Below are 13599 nucleotides of genomic sequence, written 5' to 3'. Positions count from 1 at the left end.
GAATCGCGTTCAATTCGGCTGTCACAGTTTTTTGGAGCTTTCTTTTCTGGCGCGGGAACAAGTAGAAGTCCGAAGGGAACGGGTCTGGGCTGTGGGAAGGGTTGGGAAGCACCGGAACCCCCATCTTGGCCAATGCAGAGGTGTAGAGGAAGGCGATGTGCGCATTGTCGTGATGAAGGGTCTAATTGTTGACGAGGTCGGGCCGAACCCGGGCGACGCGGTTTTTCAGCCGAAGGAGCACTTCTTTGTAAAATTCCGCGTTCACAGTGCTTCCTGGAGGTACAAAAATTTGATCAAGTAACGTTGCTCCAACGATCGCTGCATTTTCGCCACTGCAAAATCCTAACACACTTTTAAAACAGCTTTCACGCGCGCAGCGATGTTGACTGCACCGCTGTTGCCAGCGAACTGGGACCGGTTTCTAGAGGAAGGGGAAGGTCCAACGATCATTTTCCCCCACCAGCCGATTCGGTTGATCGCTTGGCAGACGCTCCGAGCGGGAAGGCTCATTACTTTCAAACAAATCTAATATTAACTCGAAGAAAGTAAAAGAATGTATTGACTTTTTGACAGAAATATCATAGTAGTTTAGAATAAACCTGCTCTGGGTACCGGGTTATTTTTGAAAAAACGAAAATTGCTGCATCTTAACGACACCATATCGGATAGTGGGTGCACAACAGTTGACAAATTCTGCTACCTTGACTGCATGGTCACTGCGGAGGGCGTTTCTGAGGTGGATGTCGAATACAGAATTAGCAAAGCTTAATAAATTTTCCGCATTCTCGCTCCGCTGTGACATTACAACAGTATCAGTCTTCACACCAAACTGCGCATCTTCAATTCGAACGTCAAACCTGTTCTAATATATGGTTGTACCACTTGGAAAGTAACTGCAAGGAGCACGAAGTTCCTGCCTTCGTCGCATTTTGCGAATTTTCTGGTCGCGGATAATAACCAATGGCGAGTTGTTGGCGCAAGCTAACCAGGTCAACGCTGCATCTGAAATCAAAAAAAGAAAACGGCAATGGATTGGCCACACGCAAACGAAAAACAACGACTATGCCACTAAGCAAGCGCTGCGCTGGAATCCATTTCAACAAATTGGTAGAAGAGTTGAGTTGGATGAGTTTAGATTTGAGGAGTGAATTTGAAAATGTTTTTGGGATGAAAAATTATTAGAAAGAGGGAATGTAGGTAAATTTGGAAAAGTGCATGGGCCGTGCTTTACGTGGGATACGAACCCATAACCTCTGTGGTGGCAGGCCAATGCATTTACGCTAGACTACCGAGGTCTGAACAAACCTTACTGAACAGAAATGCCAACACAGTTTGCCATTCTCAACTGTCAAGTCAAAATTGTCGATATCGATAGTTCTCATGTAGGTAAAAAAACACCCGATGTTCGTAAATGTTTCTGGTTTGTGTGTGTGTGGGTTCTGATTATTGACACAAGGATATTATTACAGTTTCATATCATAATATTTGTGCGCTTATGTCGCCTTTTGACTGTTAACAACTGAATCTGAGTAAATGGGGTGACTTAATAGTGAATGTAGATGTATGTGGGTGTGTGCATGTGCGTATTTGTGTTCGTAGCTAGGTAATGCACATTTTGGTGTATGAGTGGTAAAATGAAATAACCAACACTTAAATGGCGAAGTTATAAAAATATTTATAATGCAGTGATTGCTTGTGCTTTTCCTGGCAGATGGGACGGCCTGTTGACGTACGATTGTGTAAAGTGTTGTGAGAATGTTAATTTATGGTTTATGGGTGCCTTCCGCACATACTCGCACATCTATATGTATGCACATCAATTTGTTTGCCACCGAAGACCTTCTAAGAATGGAGGTCAAATAGCTGGTATTGTTTATATGTACATACTTCTTCTTCTTGGGTGGCGCGATGATCGCTCAAGCGTTTTAGGCCGAGCTTAACAAAGTGCGGCCGTGGGACACCACAAGTGAGAGCAAGCCCAAAAACATTCACATATAAATGGGTGCAATGATATATCGAATTTAAAAGCGTTGATGACGTCTCCAGATGAGACCCTCTCCAAAGCAAGATCAGAAAATCATTGATTTGCTTATGACAAATCCGAACTCATCGTTGCGTGAAGCTAAAGCTAAGAACCCTGTTACCCCTCCGTTGACCACTCGGGTCTAGCCAGACTTTTTCGAATTTGGACGTGAATTTAACTTATTTCTATTATAAAGGGTTTTCCAATAACCGGTGTTATTTTAAATAGGCCGCTATTCCGGTAGATGTCACATTTTTCCTGTCATTTTCTGATATTTGACAAGTAGGAACTACGCCATTAATAAAAATGGAATTATACACGCTTAAACAACACATTAAAATTATTAAAATTCACTATGAAAATGCGGCCGCCGTAGCTGAATAGAATGGTGCGTGACTACCTTCCAGAATTCAGAAAAAACGTAGGTTCGAATCTCGATGAAACACGAAAATTAAATTCCTCCATTTGTGGAACAACATCAAGACGCCCACCACAAATAGAAGGAGGAGCTCGGCCACATACCAAAAAAAGGGTGTACGCGCCAATTATATATAAAAATGGGGAATATTTGGCAGAGACGGTTCGTGAAACTCGAAAACTCGATCATTTTTGGTTCATCGTGAAGCACCGTGTCGGACCACAATACAAAAATTGATGAAAAAATCGAGCTGTAGGAACCAGTTAGTGATGTGAAGAGTAAAACCCGTGCACGTCCCTCAAGAACAGCCGAAAATATTGTTATTGTAGCCGAAAGTGTTGAAGAAAACCCAGGTTTGTCCATTCCTCGTCGTTCTTTTGAATTAGGCATTCCACAAACGTCATTACACCGTATTTTGCATAAAGATTTGGGTCTTAAGGCTTATAAAGTCTAGTTAACACAAGATCTCAAGCCGGCCGATCATCAACAACGTCGTGTCTTTGCTGATTGGGTCGTTGAAATGCATGAACATGATCCGGAACTCCATCGAAAAATCATCTTGAGCGATGAGGACCATATCCACCTCGGTGGCTTAGTCAACAAGCAAAATTGTCGGATCTGGTCCGGCGGAGTCATTGGCGCTTACTGTTTCGAAAATGAAGCTGGAGCAACAGTTATGGTGAATGGATTGCGGTATCGAGAGATAATTAACGATTTTTTATGGCCGGAATTGGATGGTATTGAACTGGACAACGTTTATTCTCAACAAGACGGCGCTACGTGCCACAAAAGCCACGAAACCATCGATCTTTTACGGGAATAACACCTCTTATTGAGAAACCCTTTAGCTTCCAGGTAGTTTCCTAAAATTTAATTTTCTATCGATTTATGGATATAACCTTTTAAAGAGAATCCATCCAATGCATCCAAAGTAGGGTTAATGTATCCAAAGACACAAGGACGTTTACATGCAGAAGACCTCGAGTTCTGGATCACATTGGAGAAACCGCTGTTCTGATTATCGCTCATTGAAAAAAGTCATACACGGGCTAAGGCAAATTTAGACTGGACTTGGACAAACGTATTGTTCACGGATGAATCTTCCTTTTCGGTGAATAGTTGCATAGGTCGGTACTGATGTAGTGCTGATAATCGAAAATTTAAAGAGCGTATTGGGGACTGCTTCTTCGGAAAAGCATTTAACAGTTACTTTTGTGTTTACCGCCAATTTGAATGCAGTTCTGATGAATAAAGTTTACCGAAATTCATTATTACCGTAAGCTACGCAGATATTTGGAAGGACCAGCTAACCTAGTATTTTACAAGAAGACAACCATCTCAAGTAACGAAGTCGAATAGAAAAACGGGATTGAAATGTTGGATTGTCCTTCACAGTCGCTTGATGCCAACCCTATTAAAAATTTGGAGTATGTGAATAAGTTTCTATCCTTTCCAGATGGTAATCCGAAGGTGCGATGTGTAGGGAATACGGCGGGTGGAGCAAGATTTCCCAATTCAGTTGGCCTAAATAGCAGCAAAATCAGTTCGACATGTTCACCGTCCCATTCCGACCGGTTTTCTTGATAAAGCTCGATTCGATTAGCTCGAACGCATTAGCTGTAAACGGTAACGATCGCTAGTGATGGTTTCAGATGGCTTAAGAAGTTCAAAATAAATGACACCCTTCTCATTCCACCAAATGCACAACCTAACCTGTAAAGCACGATTTTTTTTCGCTGTCGATAGACCTATTTCACCTGGCAGTGACGATGCGATGCAGAAATCCTTTTCTTTTCTGCCATTCAAAGAGCATCTCACACGTCGCCAAACGTCTCTCGATGGCCCTCTCCTTCAATTGCTCTGCCACCCAGTTACCTGCTTTCTGGACCATTCCCATCGCGTGCAAACGTTTACCGCCGATTGATCTGTCAACATCCAACTCTTTGGACATATCATCAAGGGTTCGACTTGCGCCTTCATCCAATAATTGCTGTAGTTGAAAATCTTCGAATTTTTTCGTTGCCCCTTCGCGGTCTTTATCACTTACGTCGAAATTGCCACTTTGGAAGCGTCGAAACCACTCTTTACAAGTCGTATTTGTTGGAGCGTGATTACCCTAAATATTGATTAAAATACGACACATTTCGACTGCAATTTTCTTTAAAAGGTAATAATGAAGCATGACTTTCCGCAAATGCTGTTTTTTCGCACGTAGACATTTTTGACGTCAGATAAAAAAGTAGCTTTACGCTTCAAACGAATGTCAAATACTGCGAACGAGACCTCACATAAACACCTTCAAATCACCAGTATATTACTAGAGCGAACACAAAAATCGTATCAGCAGCGACACCCCTTTTACGAAGGCGGAAACTTATTCCCATATCCATGCAGTATAGTAAATACTATAAGCCCGACGTTTGATCAAATATGATAGTTTATAAGTCATGAGAGAATTGGTGGAGACGTACGATTGGAAGATGTACGATTGGAAGCCACATGCACGGCTTGCTCACCAAACTTGGCGCCTTCCGATTATCATTTGTTTGCATCGATGGACCACGCACTTTCCGAGCAGCGCCTCAATTCTCACGAAGAAGTCAATAAATGGCTCGATGATTGGTTTGCGGCCAAAGACGGCCAATTTTTTTGGCGCGGCATCCACAAATTGCCTCAAAGATGGGAAAGATGTATCGCTAGCGATGGCTATTACTATGAAGATTAAATTTATAACCATTTTTTGTTAATAAACGTTTGAAATTGAAAAAAAGTCTGATTTCATTTGAAAAATTTTACCTTTGGAACCGTCTCGAAAAATTAAGAATTTGGAGAATTAGATTGCCTCAAGAACAGACTTTTACGTATTCTGAGCGGCCAATATTGCCAAAGCCTGCAAGAATGCATGCTAATTGACCAGCCAAACAAAAAGAAAAAAAATCTCCCACGAATATGGGCAGGACAGGTGCAAGGCGGCAACACTGTCTCATATCATTATTTCTTATTCTTCTGCCTCTAATCAGTATTACACCTATATTGGTTTTTTATTTATTAATTTAATTGTTGTTTCTTTTTTTGTCTTGCAGCGCCCGATCACAGCAACTACCGCAGCGATGCGAAATCGGCCACGAACAAACACGACGCCGATTCGCTGACCGACGACAATGACGCCATCAACGGCGCAGCCTGCACCACAGCAAGCACGCATGCGCTGCTACTTTATGTAGGCGCGGCACTATTTTTCGCATTTCGCGTGCGGGTGTAGCAAATAGCAAAGGGGGAGAAACAACAACAATGGCAACCATATAACTGGCGGAAGCAGTAATGGGACGGACAAACTGTAAATTAATTATTATAATAAATAAAGAAAAGTTAAGGCCTAAAACAAATAAGAATTACAAGTAAAATAAATTTAGGCGTAATTTAAAAAAACAAAAACAAAAAACTGCTTAACGAGTATGGGAAATTAAAAATAAAAGCAAAATGTTTTTAACTGTATATGTATGTATGTATGTTAAGCGCTAAGCAACCAAGAGACAAAGCTTATAAATATTAGCAACATTTTCGTAAGCTGCGTTGGCTGAAATGCAATAAATTAGATGACAAGATTTATATACTCAATTAGTTGCCTAATTTATTGACAGAAAAAAAACACGAAAATTACAGAAAGCAGAAATAGTTGTAAATTAATTAAGTGTAAAATGCAGTTAATTAAATTTCGATTAAAATCAAGGAAGTGTATAGGAAGCAAGCGGAAAAATTAAACGTCAGTTGATTTATGTAAATTAGTGCACTCTGCTTGAATAGTTTAAGGCTCCGCATTAGCGCGCGCAGGCATAGAAATCCATACACAACATGTACATACATACATATGGTACGCATACACACATAGGTATACATATACAAAAGTACAGTTGTGTTACACACAAATTAACATTAAATTACTGCATTTTATATGTAGTTGTAGCTGTGCTGTGTAACGGTGCAACACCGCAATGCACATTTGTTGTTAACGAAGCTTGGTTTTGGGAGGATTATATGAAAAGAAGAAGAAGAAAATTAATGAAATTATAATAAGTATATAAGGCAACTAATTTAAGCTAAAGTCAAATAAATTTACTATAAGAAGGTGAATATAAAAATTGCATAAAATATAATCCATCTAATACAAAAAATGTGAACGAAAAAAAATGTTGAATTTGAAATGAAAATATATTTTTAATTTGGCATGAAAATATACACATTGTGAAACTTTATCAGTCTGACAGGTCACCAAGCCTCAAATTATTTTAAGTTTCCACTCGGGTAGTTGTTGTGTATGTCAAAGTCTGGCTGAAATCATCACAGAATCTGCACCTCAGCTAACTTATCTTTCAGTGGCTAAATTTCAAAGGTTTTGCCATAAAAATTTCTGTTTGATCTTAAGCAGAAAATTATTTGATCTAGGATTTTCTCAAATCCCAAACGCTAGGTTAGGTTAGGTTGATATGGTTGCCCAGGGAATGGGCACACTTAGACGAAGAAGGATTCGTCCTTTGTGATGCAATTATGAAGGGGTGAGGCGGCGAGACCGATGGGATACAGGAAGACATGGTGCTGGGATGGTTAGGAGCATGCGGATTACGAACGATGACTATGTTTGCGTCGACCGCTTAATGCTGCTGATGGAATTCTTCAGATTTTTGATGTCAGCAGCAGCTATATCAGCAGGCGTGGCAAAAAAGTAGGAGCCAAGACGCCCAGATCTTAGCCCCGCCAGAGTAGGGCAGCTAAGGAGAAGGTGCTGAGATGATTCCACCTCATCCTCCATACATCCAGCGCAAAAAGGAATCGAGGTAATTCCAAGTAACACAGCATGCATTACCCACGCATTGTGTCCTATGAGAGAAGCCACGAGATTAGAGAGCTGATATTTTGTCAGCCTCAGAAGCTCGCTTGAGCGCCCGCCGGCCCACACCTGGCCAGAAGGATTTCGCAACCTTACACGTTTGTGTACTTGCCCAGCGCTCGCTGAGTTGGCGCGATGCCCATCTTTCCAGGAGCAGACCGCAGGTAGTCAGGGGGATCCCAATTCTCTCCCTTCGCGGGGAAATCACCTCGCATGTCCCTTGTCTGGCCAGCTCATCTGCCTTACTGTTTCCAGCAATGTCGCTGTGACCAGGAATCCAGGTGAGGCTGATGTTAAAGAATTCGGACGCAGTCGAAAGCCAGGTCAAGCATTCCTTGACCAATTCCGAATGCACCGTCATTGACCCGAGGGCGCTTATTGCCGCTTTCTTGACCGCTAATACGCATTTGAGCAGCCAATCAGCTGCCTCCTTAATTGCGGCTACCTCTGCCTGGAACACACTGCAGTGGTCCGGTATCCTGAATTTGAGTCTGATGGGAAGCTCCTCGCAAAAGACTCCTCCACCAACCTTTCCTTCCAACTTCGATCCATCCGTGAACAAGTTCACCAGGCCCTGCCCCCAAGTGTAGCCCTCCGTCCACTCTTCCCAAACGCTAGTTCTCAAGCGCATTTAAACTTGCTTCTGGTAGCGTTCATTATTTCATTAATTCTTATATATACAAAGTGAAGTCCAAAATAAACAATACTGAGCTAAAATAGAAACGACAGCAGCTTTGTTCTGATAACTTCGAGTTTATTTATTCAAAATAGTCCCCTTTGCCCTCAATACACTGTCTTGCACGATCTAAAAGCTTTTCGAAAGAGTATTTTTCAAGTCATTGACCGGAATGTGCTTCCCGATGTCGATGCCGGTACAATCCTATTGGGTGGCCTCTACGAACGCAAAACGTTTTCTTTTCATGATCAAACGCAATTTTACGAATAGGTAGAAGTCACAAGGAACCATATCAGGTGAAGTGAGGTGAGTGATTGATGGTTAAAATGCGATTTCAAGTCAAAAAATCAGTCACAAGAGTAAATCGATGAGATGGTGCATCGTCATGCAATAAGCGCCAGCTTCCTCCTTCGCGGTATTCAGCGCGAATTCACCCAAAGCGATGCAACAAACGTTTCAACACGCCAAGCCAGAAAATTGCATTGACGGTTTGATCCATTGGCATGACTTCCTTGTGGATAATTTCCTTGGAATTGTAAAAACAAATGAGCATCGACTTTATTTTTGACTTCTCCAAACGCGATGTTTTGGGTGGTGGCTCGCCTGTGGCCTTTGACGCCTAATTTCAGGTTCATGATGGAAACACCACGTTTTATCACCAGCTGCAACTTCCTTTATAGTTCTCGGCTCTTCTCGCCTCTTTAATGACGTCTTTCGAATGTTGAATTCTGAGCAATTTTTGGTCCTCAGTGAACTTGTGCGGAATGAAACGTGCGCAGACCTATCGTAAGCTAAAGTGACCAGTTAAAATGCGATAAATCGATGTTTTGGAGATACTCAACTCCGATTCCATCAATTTCAAAGATGATTTCGTTTGATTTTGAATAAATTTACGAACAATTTCGATGGAATTTTCGGAGTTTACTGATTTTTTCATCTCACGATAGCGAACACTATTCTCAGTAACTGCCTGACCGGCCTCATTTTGGAAAAAATACGGCCCAATGATGCCACCGGCCCATAAACCGCACCAAACAGTCACTCTTTGTGGGTGCATTGGTTTTTCGGCAATCACTCTTGGATTATCATTCGCGCAAAAGCGGCAAGCGGTAATTCTGCTTATTGACGAATCCACTGATGTGAATATGTGCCTCATCAGTGAAGATGAAGTGCGCGATAAGCATTTTGATTTGATCGCCCGTTTTCATAATAAGCCGGAATAACTTTAACGCGTTGCCCGATTGTGTATCTTTCCATGGTTCAAATTGAGTTAGTCTAAAATTCAAAAATGTCATATGAAATGCAGAAAAAGCTTAACGTTTAGGTTCACATTCAACATCGGCCCTTAAAAATAGCCACCCTTTACAATCAAAATATAACAACGTTCATGGCCCTATTTCTTCGTTTTAGGGCTACTTGTGTCAATGTTTTGTTACTTTTTTTTGTTATGAGGTTCGGGTGAACGCGTCATATTTCCTTGGAGTAAAATTGGAGAAAATTATGGTTCGAATAGTAACCGAATAAATTAATAAATTGAAGCCTTTAATGAATAAGTAAATGAATAAACGTAGAGTAGAATGGGGTAAGAGAGGTATGGGAGCACAATAGGTAGGTGGGGTTTATTTTTCAAAATCAATGCAAAAACACCGTAGCAAGAGCTCTCCAAAAAAAATGACCTATTTTATCCCATTCTACTCTATACTTTAAAAAACTTCTCTCTCCAGATGAGGCCGTTGGCAATCATATGGCATGTTCGTCCCCCACGAAACTTATTCCAAATCGATCATATATGTAGTATTTGGAACTAGAGGCTTTAAGCTTTTACTTGCAATTCCACTCGCATTTGCCCCAAAGCATAAACTTTTGGCAGAGAACTTTCGTTTATGTAGAGACTTTCCTCTGTACGAAAGCAAAGGGCAAAAGGGAATGTAAAGAAATATTGTATATGACAAAGGAACGAATTTATTGAAGTATCCATAAGCATTGCAATGGCGTGGTAAGCGAAAAATTAAAACAAATATTAAAATAATTACAAACTAATAATAATAAACTAATAATAAAATTCAATATAAACAAAAGAGTGGGAAATAAAAAATTAAGAGAGCTAATAAAAATATAAACTGGAATATACAAATGTTTAATTTTCAAATTTTACAAGGCAAAAGAAAATATTTTGTTGTTCAAAGCGCTTTTAATTTAAAACCGAGTTGCTTGTACTCTGTAAAAAATAAATTAAAACAGTAAAAGATACGAGCCATACAAAATAATAATATCAATGTCCAAACACATTTTTGAATAGGAACTGGCCGCGTTTTCCTCTTTGACTACAAATTTTCATTAATTTGTTGTTAAAATATACATAGATCGCTCTACAACAAATATCGCCCAAATCTAAGTTTCAAATTTGTTTACAAGATTTATAAAAATTTAATACATTTTCAACAAAATTTCACCATTAGTATTCAAAGTTTTTAGATTAAATTTAGTGTGCAGTTGTATATTCAATTAAATTTTTATATTATATAATAAAGTTGAAGTTTGAAGTGACTTAAGATTCTCAATGATTTTTAATCTTTTTGTTTCATCCTTCATCCGCATTTTCTCCTCATATCGAAAGAGTTTTTTATGAAACATTTATAGAAATTAAAAAAGAAAACAAAGAAAATGAGTCAAAACTGTTGAAAACGTTGTTGCACTATTGTTTTTTTCATGGCTGTATATCAAAAGTAGACCATTTTGAAGAACTAAGTAAGAGTCCAGTGGATGAGTTTTCTTGCATTTGGTAAAACCTCGCAAACTTTGGTGATACAAATTTTTATATAAAGCATAAAAAGTGTTTAAATTGGTTCTTATAGTATACATACATATATATACTAGGTTGTTCAATAAGTTTAACGGTACGATAAGAAAAACATAATTTCATGGTTTGAAATACACTTTGTTATTTAGTATAGTCTCCCAAAACATCAATACATTTGATCCAACGAGATTCCAGTTAATGAACTCTATCCCTGAAGTGAGAGTCTGGAAGCGCTGCAAAATACGCTTCCACAGCTGCTATAACTTTATCATTTGATGAAAAACTCCTTCCACATATGCATTTTTTTGGATTTGAAAGCAGACGGAAGCCGCTAGGGGCCAAATCTGGTGATTACGGTGGATGCTCTGACAATTCGAACTTGAATTCATGGATTTTAGCCATTGTCAAAATGCTCTGTTGTCACGGTGCATTGCCCTGAGGAAAAATATTATTTTTGATTTGCAAACTGGGTCCTTTTCATGAACTTTTTTCCGTCAATTGGTCTAAAAGGTTACGATAATATTCCGATTTGTTGTGTTACCAGTTTTCAAGTAATCCACAAGCAAAATTCCTTTCGCATCCCAAAAAGCTGATGCTAACAACTTCTTGGCCGATTTCTGGAAACAAATCCATTTCGGCGCCGAAGAACCAGATTCACACCAGTCTTTAGCTTCTTGTTTTGATTAAGGATCATGGTAATATACCCAAGTCTCATCTATAGGCATGAATAGATGCACTAAATCCACTTTATCCTCTCGAAAACGTTCCAAATGTTGCTGAGAAAGTCTCATTCGAATGTGTTTTTGATCCATTGCTATCCAATGAGGCACCCGTTGTGCACACATGTTTCTGAAACCCAATACTTCAATAAAAATTTTGCTTAACCTGTCCAATGAGATGCCTAGAGCTTCCACCAAATCTCTATATACTTCCTACCATTTCTGGTGTTGCTGCTGTTTTCGACGTGGATCGTCTTCAAAGCTTGTACGGCCACGTTTAATTTCAGCAAACCTTCTTTCTACTGGCGAAAAGTTCCTACGCACTTTCAACATTCATTCATAAATTTCCTTTGCTTTTAAACATTCCAAAAATAAAAATACCTCGTGCATAATATTTATGGAACACTACAAGTAAACGCTCTTTTTTCGGCTTTTGCGTTTACAGCAGCCACTACTGAAATTTTCTGACAAATGCTTTCATAGAACATTCTTGCGCTAAAAATTTCTATTTAATAGGAATTATTTGCTTAAAAAATTCTTAAAAAGGGATTCAAATTAATGCATAATAAGGGAAAATAGAGGGTTAAAATATTCCAAAAAATGCCTCTCAAATGTTACTGCATTCTTAGACTAGTAGCACTCTTTGTCCTCAATGTAAAGACTTGTGTGACCAAAATTTGGCAATTCAAATTATTCTAGCCCACACCTTTGCTCTACAAAAATAATTTAAGCTTCATGTGGTTTTAATATTATGGGTCACATTTCCTTCACAAATATAAAATCTAAATTTGTTGTGTTGTAATGAGCTCACATCCTTTCTCCTTTCGCGCAAACTCGTTTGAAAAAAAAATGTGAACCAATTTCAACGAAGTAAGCAAATAAATAAAAGGCGCTTAACTTCAGTTTTGGAAAATGTAATAAAGCGTAGTATAGTTAAGAAGAAGAAAAATATATATACATATATATTAAAAATTATGTACACCAACTTCACAATTAATATGAACGCGCAAAAATTATTTTAATGTATTGTATGAAATGAAAAAATGTTATGCAGTGACAAAATGACAAAATGGTAAGCTGATGCATTTGGCTTAAGTATATACAAATGTGCGTATCTACTTATATATAATACTTAAGTCCATACATATAGACGTAATGAACTATGGAGTTATAACCTTTTGTAGATAAAGAATGCTTCAATGCACTTTTGCGTGCACAACTATTCTGCATAGGTTAGCATACACTTGCAGGATGAAAATGTACATACAAATACATATTTCTAAATATACATACATAAACATAAATATAAATACAAAAACATATACGCAGTGATGAGTGAAGCGAGAAATCTGTAATTGCTTAAGAAATGCTGGGCAAATTATTGCAATTTTTTTTTAGGTTAGCTTAAGTTAGTTTAGACGAGCTGCTCTGCTCCTTTAAAGAGTTAGCGTTGGTGGCCACAGAGACGCATTGTGATATCAGGAAATATTTCCCGATTGATATACTTACATGACCAGAAACCATTTCACCAATTCAGTCTTTCCGGCGAGTCTATACCGGGTTAACAAGAAAATTTTTTATCCAAAAATCAGAATTCTTCAACTCTAAAGCTACTACAGAAAGCATTTTGCAATATTTTGTACCTGACGGCCATGTAAGCAGATTCAACACTTTAAATATTCCCGAAAAAACCCTTGTAAGATCCATTTTCAATAAATGAATACTGACCAACTTGTCATTCTTTTTCTGCTAATCCTCTCTGTGTTCTTCTCACTTTAGCGTATGCTAGCGACCCAAACAGTGGGTCTAACTCCATTGGTGGTGTGGAACAAAAAGCCTAAAAAAATGCGCAAAACTTAATTTTTTTTTTGTTTTTTTTTTTTTTTGGTGGTGAGGTTGGGTTAAAAATGCCTTCGCACCATATAGTAACCGTCGCTACTACGTGTGTGGTGATTCCACTAAAAATATCCCTCCTCTTCTCTTAGATTTTTCCCTCCACCCCGGGACTGCTTCCGCATTGCTTCGAGGTAGAGGGCCAAGACGGCGTCCTAAGAAGGACACTTACTTACTCACCCTGC

The 13599-nt window shown here is 39.0% G+C and overlaps 1 protein-coding gene across 1 annotated transcript in view; it reads left to right on the top strand.

Annotated features, from left to right (window-relative positions):
* The window catches only part of LOC128865231 (opioid-binding protein/cell adhesion molecule homolog), a 283912-nt gene extending 277340 nt beyond the window's left edge, over positions 1-6572 (top strand). The window contains exon 10 of the mRNA XM_054105356.1: positions 5525-6572. Within this exon, the coding sequence (XP_053961331.1) occupies positions 5525-5703 (179 nt within the window). The 3' untranslated portion in view covers positions 5704-6572. The remainder of the gene's footprint in view (positions 1-5524) is intronic.
* Positions 6573-13599: the final 7027 nt, after the last annotated feature.

Source organism: Anastrepha ludens, chromosome 5 (assembly GCF_028408465.1).
Source record: "Anastrepha ludens isolate Willacy chromosome 5, idAnaLude1.1, whole genome shotgun sequence".
Classification (NCBI taxonomy): Eukaryota; Metazoa; Arthropoda; class Insecta; order Diptera; family Tephritidae; genus Anastrepha; species Anastrepha ludens.
Note: the sequence above shows the minus strand (reverse complement) of the source record. Positions and strands in the feature narration are given on the sequence as shown.